Source organism: Ambystoma mexicanum, chromosome 4q (assembly GCF_040938575.1).
Source record: "Ambystoma mexicanum isolate Mex_15411 chromosome 4q, UKY_AmexF1_1, whole genome shotgun sequence".
Taxonomy (NCBI): domain Eukaryota; kingdom Metazoa; phylum Chordata; class Amphibia; order Caudata; family Ambystomatidae; genus Ambystoma; species Ambystoma mexicanum.
Window position 1 is genome coordinate 1,005,874,248 of NC_090928.1, and position 16,165 is coordinate 1,005,890,412.

Sequence of the window (16,165 nt, forward strand, 5' to 3'; positions counted from 1 at the left end):
TCCAACCCTCCACGATACCTCCTCCACGATTCCCCGTGAAGCCTCACCTTAGGGTTTGGAAGGATGAGCTCTCCATCCTGCTTCTGATGCAGGGGCGCGTTGAAACCCAGTTACTTCACTGGATTGAGGATTGATGGGAGTTCAGGTAAGCTTGACTGTTCAGGTAAGGCGCTGTAAAAGTTCTGTTCAAAAGTTCAAGCTTAATAATAATGTTCGTTGTCTAATTGCAGCAAGCGCTAATGCTTATGTCTTTTTCCCCTTAGGGGCCGGGGTTCGGAATGCCGGAGATATGGCGCCGACCCGAAGTGAAACAGTTCTGGATGAGCGCTCAGGTAATGTCTTTGCATTCACTCATTCAATGTCTTTGTCTTTTTTCCCCATAGGGGCCGGGGTCCGGAGATGCCAGGAAGCGGCAGGACCCGAAATGCAGTGGGAATAATCCAACAGGTAAGACTTAAAAGGAAACTGAGCTTTCCTTATTCCTTTTCTCCCTCTCACCTTTGTTCTTGTCTTTTTTCCTCTAGGCGCCGGGGCGTAGCTGAATCCGGAAGATCGCTGCTGAAGATGGAAGCGCCTTGCAAAGGTGAGTAAAATGCAGCGCTGCAGCGATCGAAACGAAATGCCTTTAAAATGATGTCTTCCTTTTCAGGGCCGTTGGAGAAATGACTCCGGGATGCAGATTTAGCAGGTAAGGGCTTTTCTTCGCCTATTCTTTTCCTTTCTCCCCTTGCAGGTGTTCCAGGGTGCTGGCAGGCGTGGCTGAAGTCAGGATGCAGGAGCTGACACGGTGAGCGTCCAGCTGCTAGGTGCAGAACAACGCGAAGCATGTGTGGCTGTTCGGGTGGGGTTTAAATAGCCTTGGAAGAAGTTCCTGGTATGTATCCTTCCACCAATCAGGTATGTATCCTTCCCCGACCACACCCGGGTGGTGAAGTAGTCCTACAGGTTAAGTAGTCCCATACAGGCCTCAAGAGGGCCTGGATGAAGCAGCAAGGTCTGCATCAGGTAAGTGTGCACCCAAGCACTTAAACACATATCCTCTTCTATGAGCCTGGCGCCTAAGGCACCAGGACTGGGGTCCGCTATGAGCCTGGCGCCCTAGGCGCCAGGACTGAGTCCAAAGGGCCCCGACTTGGGCCCGCTGAGACTTCCCTGGGGAAAATGATGTCTGCCTCTGGGGTTGCTGGGCCCGGCCTGGCTCCTTAGAGGTAGGCATCATGACAAGTATTGAACGATTTAACATCTATGGGCCACACGTCTTTGGCATATTACAGTGCGATATTATATTCAGTGATGCAGGGTCAATTTCATTTTGAACAAGCACTGGACGCTGCGGCTTCACAAGTGAGAAGACCACCACAATCGCAATGAGATTCTCATTAATGTTATTTGTAGAGTATGCAGTGTTTGCAATTCTTGAGCGATCCAAATTCACTTCAACCACACAATAGGCTTCTGCATATGAAGTTAACTTGTCAAGCCCATCCATTCACATTGTGAGGTGTCGTACAGTACACCCGGCCACATTTATTGCAATAACTGTTCATCCAGGAGTGGAAGTGCATGACTGTGTTACATATAACAGTCCTGAGTATAACTTAATAGAGGCAAGGGTCGATGCACTTGAGGAAGGTGACATACTTTTTGTTGATGGGTCATCGATGATCGATCAGGAGACGGGACAGAGACCTACAGGTGCAGCATTGGTGCGCCTTGTAGAAGGGGAGTATGAGGTTCTAGTTAAAAAGGAGTTACCAGCACATTATTTGGCACAGGCAGCATAACTAATTGAAGCATTAGAAGCATCACAAAGGTTTTTAGTAACCATATACTCTTCCACAGAAGTTACCTCCAAAACACATTCAGGGTTGTCAGATGGAAAAGGAGGGGATTTAGGGGGTCAGATGACACACCTCTGCCAAATGAGTCCTTGTTGGAAGGATTCATTTATGCCTTGTCCCACCTAACACTATTGGCAGAAGTTAAATGTGTTGCCCACACCCAAAATACAACCTTAGTTCACTCTGCAATGCTGCCGTAGACAGGGCTGCAAAAGAAGCTGCATATGTACAAGAACTTGATACCACTGCATATCCTGAGGTGGCAATTCAACAGCTGCAGTTAGCAATACGGAATACAGCAGTAATGCTTACATAAATATTTGAACTACAAGGTCAGGCACCCTAGGATGAGAAGGACCTGTGGGTTAAACTTGTACCAACTATTTAGGCATGCACACAACCCAATGCTAAATCACTTGCTACATTTTTAGTACATAAGGTTTTTCCTCGCTGGGGTATACATGAAGTTCTAAAGCCAGATAACTGGACCCACTTTTTTAATGATTTGTTTAAGGAAATTGCATCCCTACTAAAGCTACATCACAAGTTGTGCTTGATTTACCACCCTCAGGCCAACAGAATTGTGGAGCGATTGGATGTACTGTTGAAATGTTAGGGAGGAATTGGCTGCATTGTCTCCCACTGGCTCTGTTCGGCCTGAGAACGCAGCCAAGTACGGACCACCACTTGTCCCTGCACAAGATCGGGACGACCAGAAGAATACATACACCTCTCACACCTACACTCATAGCATCAGATGCTTACAGGGAAGCTGGAGTATTGGGGGAGGAGTTTCAGGGGTATTTGAGGGAGCTAACCAAAAGCATTAAGCTCTTGTCTCAACAGATTGCTCCTAGAAGAGAAGATATAGCTGCAACATCATCAACCGATCCAGTGAGCCTACCAGCACCACAGTTGTATCCCGGGGATCAGGTCTACATTAGGAAATTCGTGAGGCAGTTGTGCGAAAATCGGTTGCAGGGCTTGTTTACCATTGTTTATGCCATCCGGTTTGCAGTTCGTGCGAGGGGGGTTCAATTGTCTGATGTTTGGAAAGCACCCGGTACCACCCCACCTTCTCGGGAGAATGGAGAACACATTGAGTAATGTAACAGTACACTTAGCATCCTGTTCGATTACAATGCTGCAAGAGAATAATGTAAATAATTGACATAACTTGATGAAATGTGTTCATTGTTCTGCATGTTTTTCTGTTTTTTCTTCCCTGCAGGTTCAAGAATTCAAGTGTTGTGCAATATATATATATTTGATTATTTTTATTGTGGTCACATCTCTCTACATGACTTATGATATATATTGGTGAAACCCCTAAAGCCCTTTCTTTTTACCCTTATTATGATTTTCCACAGATTTGTTTCTCCACATAGTCTTAACTGTGTCTCTCTTTTCCAGTTTCTCTTTTCATGCTTTGTGTGCTGTTCTTTATTTTGACTCTTTACATCTAATTTCCCCTGAATGTATATTTTGATGCAGTTTTCTGTCTTTTATTTAAGCTTTGTAGTGCTCATTTCTGGCTCTGTTGTTGTCCAATTACTATTTCACTACATTATTCCCTGATTGCTCCTTTTGGATTTTCCTTCCTTTAAACTCCTTACCCCTCCTCTGCTTCAAAGAAAATCTCCTCAAGATAAAATAAAGAACTACACAGCCACACCATCTCTCAGAAAAAATCAGTAAATGATGACATGCACTGACTGCCACAGGTACCTAGGGGCAGAGGCGTTGCAGGGTGGGGGACTGAAGGTGCTATATCCCTGGGTATTTTAGTTGTAGCCCCAGATAGAAGCACAGGAGCTACAACAGAAATCCTAGCTAGCTCCATGTCCCAACAGTCCTGACATTAGTCTAGCCCCAGATCTTTTCCAGACCTAGCAACACCCCAGCCAAGGGGAATTGTGATATCAGTATCCAGCTGCAATAAGCTATTAGCGCTCTAATTGTGCATCTCGGCAATTAAAAAGGACTTGTAGGTCCATACTTGCAATTGGTAAAATGAAGCAAGAGCCAGCATGCAATGGGAAATATCAGGACTGGCCCAGGGTGTCATGCATTACATAGGGCCGCTTGGTTCGGTCTGCTTGATAGGTCATCTCGCACTTCCACAGGTTTGCCGCTCGCAGTACCTGGCTCCCTTGAAATAGAAATCAAAAGGGGGTTCTTTCCATTTCCAGTAGGCACCATGTTTTTACTTCTAATTCTAGTAAACTTGCTGAAGTTCCAGACGCGCTGCTTTTGGAGCACAAATAAGTTTGACAACGTGAAAACCACCCTCCCAAGGAATAGGCGTGGCCAGTAATAGTGGTCAAAATCATTGCAGCAGGCTATGACAGTGCTGCAGGCCTAGAAACGTACTGGTACTGTCAGGATGTGTTGTTACAGCTCGCTTCTGCAGGTATAATTCCTTAATTACAGTAAACTAGTCAGTGATTTACATTTGATGAGATGTAACATCATTACTAGCTTGCAATTAGAAATGAAAGAACATGATTTTGATAAGATTATGATCTACCCTTTATTGTATTTGGATTAAACATTAATTAGTATTTGTATATCAATATACTCATGACATTACAAACTACTGACTAAACCATAATCTTCTAGTTGGGTTGTCAATGAAAACCTTGTGGCAGGTGTCAACATGCCTGGGAGTCTTCTGCGCCACTCACTTAAAGGCCCATCTTGCACTGGAAGGAAGCCCTTGGACACACTCACTCACCTTGTAAAATAGAACACAGCGCTTCTAAACAGATCAGCATCTTCATAACTTCAGGATAGATATGGACTTCTTCAGAGGAAGACCACCCATCACCCCATTGGTACTTTAAGGAATAATAACCCATAGTCAAGATCATGTTAAGCAAATTAGAAGTTACCTTTGAGCTGTGTGACGTTTTCATGCACTCAGCATATCGCTTCATCTTTTATAATCCACAGAAATTCTCAGTTTCCTATAATGAAGTATAAGAGTTTGCACCAGAGGGGTCTATTGAGTGGTAGGTGACCGCTGCTCAAATTCAGAGATAAAGGGGAGAGCCTCTAAAGAAGGCAAAGGGCACCTTGCACACACTCTAGTCCGGTGATAAGGTCTCAAATACTATTAGAGCGTGTGCGGGGGAGAAAAGGGACAGCATGTCCACATCACAAAGTGAAGCTTTGAAGCCAGTCTTTTATAAGCAGTAAGAGCCTGCATTTCGAGCTTGTTCATTGGCCACTTAACTGGAAACTATGAGAAGAAAAAGGGGAAAGCACCGAATGTAGGCTTCACCTTGTGTTTAGAGCCTACATACCACACTGTGTGATGATCGAAGTAGAGGAATACATGCTTTAACATACTCATAATGGACACTTTTGGGCACATGATTCTATGCACACTTTGAATTCAATTTCTATTCCTTTTCATTTCATCAAATTATTCACAATTTCATGTATCTGTACATATCACACAGAAAATGCATTTTGAATCATACCTGGTATTCATATTCTGTGTAGGGCTTTAACTTGATGTCTGCATCCTGGAAGGAGGTGGAAGACCCATTGTAAACCAGCAGAGATGCTAAACCTTCTGGCGGGCTTGCAACTTCTCTTCTCAATACCTCATAGAACAATACCTTCCCATTGGGCTGTTGTGGGCTAGTCCATGCCACCAACGGCACAGTCTTGAATCCGTCACGTCCAATTTGCAGCTCAATTAATGGATTTGGCTGTATAGCAGGAGGGGCTTCTGGTGTTTGAATGGAGGCCCACTCACTTGAGGTGCATCCTAGAAGCGTGCATGCTTCGACTCTTACTTCATACCTTTTAAAATAAAAGGCATACAACAAAAAACAATGACATTTAAAACGTTTATGGAATATAAAAACATTCTTTTTTATAGTGGTAACACAATGGTACGCAATGGGTTAATATATTTTTTAATGGTCGTTTACTACTTTCTCAGAGCACATATGTGTTCAAATATCAGGTTAATTTCATTTAACAACAAACCCCCCAATGCACTAAAACATGCTCCCTACTATTCCAGGCTTTTGATAAACATGGATTGACAAAACCAACAGTTTTTACTTTTGTGCACACCTGGAACAGGCAGCTGCCAGGCACCGCCATAGTGCTTCTACCTGGTTATCTGAGCATGTGATGTAATTGCCTGGAAAATGTTTAACACATTTCTATGCACAACCACAATTGTTGACTTTGCCAATGCTAGTTTTTAACAGGACATTAGTGCAAGGAATAAATACAAGGCCACACATATTGATACCCTTGGTTAAGAATTTTTTTTATAACACCAGGGTATCATTTACAGCTGCAATTAAGCTATTATGCTTAGAAACAACCCTTTCATGCCTAAACGCGCCTATGTGTATGTTACGGCATGAAAGAGCTAGTTCAAAGAGCACCCAGGAGGGTATTATTGGGGGGGATCTGCAGCAGGTAGTATGTGGAAAAGGCCATGGGGTTTAGCTTGGCCATTTGTAGTGAATTGGTGGGTAAAATGTCAAACACAAAACGCTGGGTGTCTCTCCTCACATGCCATCTCCCTCCTTTCTTACTCAAATGCAATAGTGTCAGCTATTTAAAAAAAATATGTATTTGTGATTTGTTTTATCAAACCTTTCACAATATATCATACTATTAAATACAACACATCATAACAAAATAAATACATCAATTCGACACCAATACATCATTTCAACATCAAAGTGCATAGTACAGGCCTAAATGCCTTCAATATCATAAGATCAGAAACATGAATTAGTACGAAAGCAATACATTAGTTCATCGTCAAGGCGCATAGTGCAGTCCTAAAATGATTCCATAATGCAATTGATTACTACACAATTGCCATAGTCAGCGAGGTCTGGTAACCTATCGATAAATTGTTCCTAATATATTGTTAGATTCAACATTGGAATAACAATGCAAATGTTGCATACTTAAAGTGCCTGCACAATCGACCAACCAGTGCTTCCACAATGGAACTTGTCCCTCGTTAGCACAGAATCTATAGGTATGAAAATGAGGTTTCCCAATAGCTCAGTAGGATAATATTTCTCCAGTTCGTAGTGTGTTAGATCTATACCTCAGAAATGTATTGTGAGATGGCGCTGAGGGAAATCTCATCAGATGTTGAGATAAGATCCCCAGTTTTTGAGTTCAGGCCCACGGCGGTCTTTATATAGTTTATATTTCAAAATTCTCTGGTGGTTGTCAACCCAGTCATATTCACACATTTATTTCTTAGACTTGACTGGATTGCCAATCAATACATTTATGTCTGTATTCAGAGTTTCTAAGATTAGTTCATATTTGTTGGAAAGTAAAGTTAGCATTCTGGAGTCTCCAGTCTGCAGTGTTGTACATAATATCTCAAACATAGAGCTCTTCACCGGAGAAATTATTTTGTGGTGTAGACGTACAATGTTGCATTGACCAGGAGCCCTCAACAAATTAATACCAAGTTCATACCTAATAATGGCAATTGGCACCGAATTGGGTAGCAAGAGTCTTTTCCTCCATACACTACCTTATAATCTTGCAAAGTTAGGCCAGTCCGACAAGTGCCAAAGCCCCAACCCAAAGGTAATGCTGGGCACAATTTTCCCTTTATAATATTTGATATGGGGAAGGAATGAAAAACGACAAAATCTAGAATGTAGTCTTCAAAACTGAGATGCAAACAATACAAATTTTCTTTGTTAGAGTGAATCATAATTTAGAACTAGGTTTGTCGAAGATATGTGATCCAGGCATATAAATTGGTTCACCTTTTCTATATTCCTCTCTAAGAGGGCCCATTTAAAGCGCATATGCTTTCTGAATTGAATTATTTTTGTTTTCTCAGTATTAATCACCAATTCATTCTCTAATAAGTAGGCATGGAGAGAACCCCGTACATGCTGAAGACCCACTGCAGCTTGATCAAACAATAAAATAAAATAAAATATCCTCAGCATAAGCTCGCCACTGTATATGCTTACCAGCTAACTTAAGAGGGAACGTTCTCATTTTTTTAAAATATCAGTCTCAGGTCAGAAATATAGAGGTTGAAGCGACAGGGAGCGAACATGCAACCCTGTCTCACACCTCGCAGGGTTGGGATTCTGTCACTCAGTCTTCCCAGGCCATCTAATATAACCATAATGGTAGCGTTAGTATGAAGTTGAATAATTATATCCAACAAGCCTGCAGAGAGACCCCAAGCTGCCAGCTTATTCCAGAGTCTGGCCCTATTTACAAAATTCAAGGCCGAGGACAAATCTATAGTTGCTAAAAATAGATTATTAGCATTCTTCTGCCACGCCTTATTTTGAAGACAAGCTAGAATACAAATGTTAAGCTGTGTCCCTGCAGCCTTTTTAAGCCTGTCTAGAATCTCTCAATTCTCCCTATGTTATCAGCCCATGCTTCTAGTTTGCGTAGAATTAGTGATGTGAGTAGTTTACTACAGGTGTCAAACAGTGCAATTGAACGATAATTCATAGGAGAAAGTCTGTTTCCTATTTTGGTATAAAGGCACTATGTAGGTTTCCGTTGAAGAAGGGGGAAACTTCTTTGTGTTTTATGTTGACAAATAGGATATAGAGAATCTCTGACCAGACCCCAAAGTTGGCCTTCATAACAAGATTGGGGATGCCATCAGTTCTGGATTCCCTAGAGCATTTTGATTTTGCAATAAGATTTATTAACTCGTCATCTATCATCAGCAATTAGCAACGGTGCCGGCACTTCAGTGTTCCTTTTCCCGTGGAGTCCTATCAGACTCCGTGGGAATGGGACCATATCGTTCCTCTGCCATGCGTATTATCCCGGTATTACCGGGATATCGTACGGCGGAAACGGTAAACCAGGATTTCTGTTGCGGCAACCTTGAAATGAGGACCTATATCTTCATCATATCGATGCAATCTATTTTGTCCACTAAACATTGTAGGCCCTCCTCCTTCCTTTCAGACCAGGTAGTTATGTTTAAAGCTTGATTTATTAAAATGGTAAAATTGAGAGTGATGCAGAAGCTCTCTAACAAGTGCATCATTTTCCACATTCAAGAGAGAGCTCACCTCAATGTTAAAGTTGGAAATGTACTTATGATTCCAAATCAATCTATTACCTTGGGTTGAGGCTTGAAGAACCTGGGCTACCATGATCAGTCAAACAGCATAATGTATCTAAGCTTGACGGAAATTGTGGTTGTGGTTGTATAATTTAAACAGAAGTAGATGCAATTTTCATATAGTCTCAAAGATGGGAAAATAAAATCCATGTACAATGAGAGATCTTGATTATGCCAAGTAGGGGCTGGGTGTATGTTGTCTTGTAAGTTTACATTCAATTTAAGCAAACGCCATTTAACAAAAAAGGGAGCGCACTTTTTGACCTCTTATCTTTACTGCCTTTGAGCCAAGAGATGGCATGTTAGATTTTTCAGCAGGGGTTTCCCCCTCCAAATCAGGGAAGGGGCTATTTCCTCAATGGACAGCCTAACAAAAAATTATAGGAATATTTTAATTTTTAGGCTTCAGAAGAGGGTTGGTGATAACAATTTAACACCACCATTCCAGGGGGTTTCAGGAAGAAGAGGAGTTTAATAGACCAATGTTTTTTAATGTGTGCCCTTTTGCAGCAGTTTTTTTAACAGAGGAAATCCTGAATATTTCTGCTTTTTATTGATTTTAAAACAGAGCTCGACAGAGTTGTGTGGCAGAGATTGTTGCAGGTCTTTAATGAAATGATTATCCCCACCACTTTACACTGTGATCCAGCTACTGTATAATAATAATGGAATGTTTGTATGGTATGGCAAAGAGAGCGTATGCACTGAGGCCATCTATGTTAATGTGGGTTGTTTGACTGGCCAGTGTTCTGCCTCCGCTGTTGTTTCTGTCGTATGCTATGAACTATCGTCGGCCATTGTTCAAGTAAAACCCTGTGATGCTCCAATTTTCAGGGTAGTCAAAAGTAGGTATTTTACTGCGGATTACATTTTTTGAATATCAAAATCACTTGGGGTATAAAGAAACAACTGGAAGTCCCCCCATCATTTTGTCTAGACTGCTCACTCACTGTTAACCCAGATATAACTGTAGTGATGCCCTGTCACCTTAATAAACCTTTGAAAGTAACTTTAAAATTCAACGGGGTAGTTATCAAACAAGTTACCAATTTTGATTACTGTGGTCCTAGATTATCTGCTGGAGGCTCCTGGAAGGAGCATCTGAGCCATACTCACATTGGCCCTCATTACGACCCTGGCGGAGAGGGGTTTACGCCAGCGTAATGCATGGCGTACCTCTCCGCCAGATTACGACTTTCCGTAGCGCCATGGTGATTTTTACGCCCGGATTTTCCGGGCGGAAAAATCCATGGCGCTACGGGACCTCTTGTTAATTACGCCACCGTAATTTACGGTGGCGTAATTAACGCCTTCCCCACTCCCATTATACCCTATGGGGCAAAAATGGGAATGGGGAAGGGTAAATCAGGATTGGGGACTTACCGCCCCGCCAAGGTCGGAATGGGGTGGTAAGTCCGCCAACCCCCATGGCGGAGTTGGCAGCTCTGCGCCATGGTCCATGGTGCAAATTGCACCATGGACCTCCGCCAGGGTCGTAATGAGGGCCATTGTATTTAACCAGCAACAAGTCTATTTGCCCACAGGTTTGGGTGCAAAGCAATTTTACCTACATTAGAGGTTTACAGGGCCCAGGGTCGTTCAACTCTTTTATATGCAGCCGAACTTTGGGGACATGTTTCATACCCTTACCTGGTCAAAGAAGAGAGGAATTTTTTAAAGAAACTATTGCTCCTAACAAAAAGTGCACCCACATTTCCCCTTTTTTTTGACATTCAGACCTTCGCCCTTTAGATTATGTCAAACAGGCCTACCGTTTTTTCTGGCTCCCCTTGACTTCGGTGGAGTCTATGAAATTGCACAAAACAGTTTTGAGGGAACATGTGGGCTTTAATAATAGGACTAGGTGGTACTGGCTAGAGCATGTCAAAAGCCAACTTATGTCATTAGATGGACTATATTTATAGATCAAGATCTGCCTGCAACAGTGATTAAGTGAAGGGATGTTCTAGAAACATTTTATGACTTTGCTATCTGCCATTGTCTTACAGGCACAGCAGGAATTAGATGTTCATTCAATTACCTATTAATTAAAACACATTGGGGGAGTGTTAAATCTCTGGCTCGTGCTGGTCTCACCCACGTGACCTGCACGGACCACCAAACGTTTGCGGAATGACGGTTGGGAGCCGGTACTTGAGAGACTCTGTTCTGCTGCCTTTGCTCCCTCCACTCCTTACCCTAAATAAACGCCATAAATATACTTCTCTCCATCTATTCTTTCACCACCCAAACAGTGCCAACAAGGACACAGGAACAGAAGGCGCGTCTGTGGAGGTAACTGAGCTCTGTGTTTTCACATGTTGCTCTGCACGCCGACGTGCACAGTCACTGCCTTCTTTGTGAGGAAGAGAAAATACAGAACAGTTACACGAAGTTTAACCCGTGAGTGCCTGGAGCTGTTCTAAACTGCTGAAGGTCGGTAAGGAGGAATTGGAGGGGGGGGAGGGCTGAGCTGATTGATATATATAACTGAAATAAATATATAAAGAAAAAAAAACAAACACCACCTGTATTTCCTCACATGATGTAAATGATGAACTGAAGCAAGTAAAGGTGGCTGACTTCCATATTATTTTTTAAGTTAGTGCTATTGCGCAAAGAAACAAGACACTACATAAACAAAATAACATTGTAATCACATGGAGGGGGAAAGAGCATATGAGAGGAGGACCGCCTATACATTTTTGTCATCTCCAGGAAACCCCAGGATGAAATGGGAATTGTGGAGAGAATTGTTTGAAGCTTACTTCGATGCACAGAATGGGGAAGAGTTGTTTGGTTTGAAAAAAGATCAATACTGAAAACAGCGATTGGAGTTGAAGCTGTGAGGCTCATGAAACACCTCCGGGTCGGGAGGAGGAAGATAAGGATCTATTTAATATATGATGTCAAGGCTTGAAGAGTGGTTTGCAGAAAAAAAACAAATGGAGTCCCTGAATGGTTTAATTTCTATTCAACGAAAAAAGATGCCTGGAGAAGCTATTGATGACTATTTATTTATTTATTGCATTTGTTAATAGCGCCCTAGACCCGGAGGTATCACGGCGCTAGTAAGATTACTAAAAAAGGTACAGTATAGAATGTTGACATTGTTGATGTTACAGTACGAAACATTGGGTGCATGGTATGAGGTTAGGTACATAAATACATACCATGTCAAAGGTTTGGTATCGGGTGGTGTCATTTGTACATGTATAGACAGTGGAGTCAGTTTATGTATATTTGTTAAATAGGGCTGTTTTCAATTTCTTACGAAAGGTGGAATAGGCGGATTCATCTTGGAGGGCAGGTGGCAGTGAGTTACACAGAGAGGGAGCCGTGACAGTGAAGCATGCTCCTCCTGCTCTTTTCCTGGTGAACCTGGGTATGGTCAGTGAGAGTGTGGAGGAAGAGCGTAGGAGGCGTGGTTTGGCGCTCCTTGTGATGCCCTAGTTGAGGTAGGAAGGTGCTCGGTTGTAGATCCAGCGATGTGTAATGGAGAGGATCTTGAAATCGATGTGCGCTTTGAAGGGTATCCAGCGGGCTAGTCTTCTGGTTTGTGAAATGTGGTCTGAACATTTTAGGCCCCGGGCTGCTCGGAGGGTGTTGTTCTGCAGCAGTTGGAGCTTGGTTAGATTTTTGGCTGATCTATAGTCGAGTTTGCTTCCGATGGTGGCTCTGGCTAGCTTGAGGCATTTTTCAGGGGACAGGAATTTCCTGCTAGAATTTAATTAATTTAGTGGACTAGGAGACAGAGGATGCAATGGCTTTGATGTGTTTTGTAGGGATAGCTCATCATCAAGGTATACACCTAAGGTTTTTACGTGTTTGGAGACAGGTATTTTGTTTCCATCAATAGTGAATGATGGGGTAGGAAGGGTCCATGTATTATAAATGGTGTGGGGAGCCAACAATGAGGAGTTCAGTTTTATCATCATTCAGAGATGGTGCTCCGTCATCGAAGCCTGAATGATGCTATGGACACGATTGATATTGGTTGAGTCATGACCATAATTGCCCGATAGAGTGAGTAGGACTTGTGTGTCATCGGCAACATTTGTGTAGGGGATATTCAGTTCATCAAGGTGGTTGAAGAGGGTCTTGGTGTACATATTGTAGATTGTGGGTGACAGGCAGAAGCCTTGTGGGACACCATAGGGGACAAGCATGGGATCAGCTGCTGCAGAGTCGCTGAAGACTCTGGATATGCGATTGCGCAGGAAGAAGTTGGTCCAGCTTGTGGCATTAGTGGAAAGGTTGAAGTGGGATGTGAGATTGCCAAAAAGGAGGTTGTGATCCACTAGGGCGAATGCAGAAGAGAGGTCTAGGAGAAGGAGGATTGTTCGATTCCCTGTGTCACGTATGAGGTCAAGGTGAATCTTAAGATAAACGAGAGCTGTTTCAGTGCTGTGCCTAGGTCTGAAGCCGGAATTACTATGTGGGAACATTAAGAGGCTTGGTGGCAAAATGTGAAATTGACAGAAATAACTGCAGATCAAGTGCTCCATGATCAGGTTTTGATGAGTGTGTTGAACAAGAGGATTAGAGAAAGTCTTTGGACCGCCGCCAATCCAGATTTATATTAAAATAGAAATAGCAAGGAGCATTGAGACATCAGAGCAAAGCATTAAAGCACTCGAAGGTGAGAAGATAGATGAATTGTATGCCATTGGGCCTGTGAAAAAGGTGATACAAAGAGGAAGAAGGAATGCACAAAATTCATACATGTGCCAGCCAAGAGAAGAAAAAAGACATTGCTTCAGGTGTGGGATGGAGGATCATCTTGCTAACAACAAGAATTATCCTGCCTTGGAGAAAGACTGTTCGAATTGTGGTTGCAAAGGTCATTTCTCAACGATGTGTTATGTGAGGCCTAAGCATAAGATGCATTACATTGAAGGGAATGCTGTCAACAATGAGGTCGGAGTAGCTGATTATGTTTTGATGTTCAATGGAGTTCTTGATCAGGACGATTGCGAAAGACCTTGCTGCTGGGTCACATTTGATGGGCACAAGAAGAGAGTAATGGCCGAATCATGTTCAAAGTACACCATTTTGGAGTTGGAGGACTGTAAGGATGTTTTGGGGAATGTAAAATGTTCAAACCCGACAATCCAGGCGGATATGGTGGTGGCAACATTGACAATGTAGGTAATGTGTTTTGTGACATTGGATACAATGACTGGAAAATGAGGGACAAAGTTTATATGGCGGGATCTGGGGCACCCATTCTAGGATGGATTCAGCAAGGAGATTTACAGATGAAGTTGCATCCTGGAGAAGATGAACACGTTTTGTGTATTTAGGCGGAAAAAAGTAGATATTTGATGAATGCCTACCCAACATTGTTTAAGAAGGAACTGGGATTGTTGGGCAAATTTTTGCATGAGATAAGGTTGAAGGAGGGTGTAGCGCCTGTGAAAAGCAAGGTGCGTAAGGTACCTGTCACAGTGAGGAAAGATTTGGTTTTACTATTAGAGGAGATGGTGAAAGGTGATATAGAACCCATCGACTGTGCAGAATGGGTTTACCCAGTGTTTCTGACAAGAAAATTGGATGGAAGAATCAGGTTATGTCTGGATTTGGGGAATGTGAATGAGTTTGTGGTGGCTGACCGTCATCCTCTACCTAATTTGCAAGAGATGTTAACATTATTGGGCGCTTCGAGAGTTTTGAGCACCTCGGATATGACGAGTACATACCATCAGGTGAAGTTGCATATAGATTCAGAATATCTAACAGCTTTCATAACACCTAATGGTTTGTACCAATTTAAGAGAATGCTGTTCGGCTTGGTGAGTGCCTCTTCTGTGTGGCAGAGAATTATGCACAATCTCTTTAAGGGAATACAAAATGTTGTGGCCTTCCCGGATGATATGTTGCTCTATGGTAAGAATGAGAATGATCATGATCGGACTCTGAAGAAGGTTTTAACGATTTTAGAAGGTAGCAGCATGACTCTAAAAGGGGAAAATTCTACGTTTGGTGTGAATGAAGTAGAATATTTAGGACACTGCATTTCAGGGAACGACATCAAACCAAAACAAAATCATATTGATGCAATACAAAGAACACCCGCTCCATTAAATGTAGAACAGTTGAGGCCATTTCTGGAGTTAACAGAGTTTTACTCAAGATTTGTGGATCTTTTTGAAGACAAAACAGAGTCCCTGAATAAATTATTTAGGATGGGTACAGTGTTTAAGTGGACTGAAGAAGAAGACAGATGTTTTCAAGATATTAAAGAAGAAATTAAACTGGCTTTACCGTTCAAAAAGTTTCAGAGCAGTGACAGGTGTGTGTTGAGTGTGTATGCCAGCAGTTACAGTTTGGGCGCTACTCTATCGCAGAAGTATAATGGACCGTTGCGAGTGGTAGCAATCGTGTCTATAACATTATCGGTGAGTGAAATTAAGTTTTCAGCTATTGAAAAGGAGACCCTGGCGTGCACCTGAGCAGTGGGGGACAGAATTCACTATAACAACCTATCACAAACCACTGATACATGAGCCACCAGGAGGGGATACAAACATATATGCGAGACATCAGAGACTTGTAAAGAAACTTCAAGGATATACATTTAAAATAGAATACATTCGAGGTAGGGACAATGTTCAGGCCGACTGCCTGTCGAGATTAGCAATGGTGATATTTGAAGATATTAATGAGGAAGAGTGGCTTGCATAGAAAATAAAGAGCAGATAATCATGGAAGTGGGGTTGTTTGGTGAGAAGGTGATTTCAAGAGACGAAGGAGTGAAGAAGGAAGGAAGGATGAGACTTTGAGGCAAGCAAGGGAATTTTGTGTCAAGGGTTGGCCTTCAGAGAGAGTTTTGAGAGGTGACCTAAACTCAATGAGGAAAATTGCAGATGAAATTTGTGTTTAAGGTGATTGCGTAGTAAGGGGTAGGTTTTGATTCCCCCCAAGTCATTGAGAGCAAGAATAATCAGAGTTGCATATGCAGGCCATCTCATCATTTCGGCTACCAAGAGAAGATTAAGGGCAGACTTTTGGTGGCTGAGTATGGACTCTGAGGTAGAAAAAGTTGTGAGATTATGCATTCTGTGCCAACATAGTGACAAAGGCCTAACTACAATAACGAGTCTGATGACTCCTGTGGATTTGCCGGCAGGACAGCTGTAAAAAATATCAATAGACATAACTGGTCCTTTCCAGGTATTGCCAGAGGATT

General features: G+C 42.5%; 1 protein-coding gene across 1 annotated transcript in view; it reads right to left on the bottom strand.

The window, feature by feature from the left end:
• The window catches only part of USH2A (usherin), a 4,817,015-nt gene that overhangs the window by 322,895 nt on the left and 4,477,955 nt on the right, over positions 1-16,165 (bottom strand). The window contains exon 64 of the mRNA XM_069608572.1: positions 5,330-5,657. Coding sequence (XP_069464673.1) covers positions 5,330-5,657 — 328 coding nt within the window. The remainder of the gene's footprint in view (positions 1-5,329; positions 5,658-16,165) is intronic.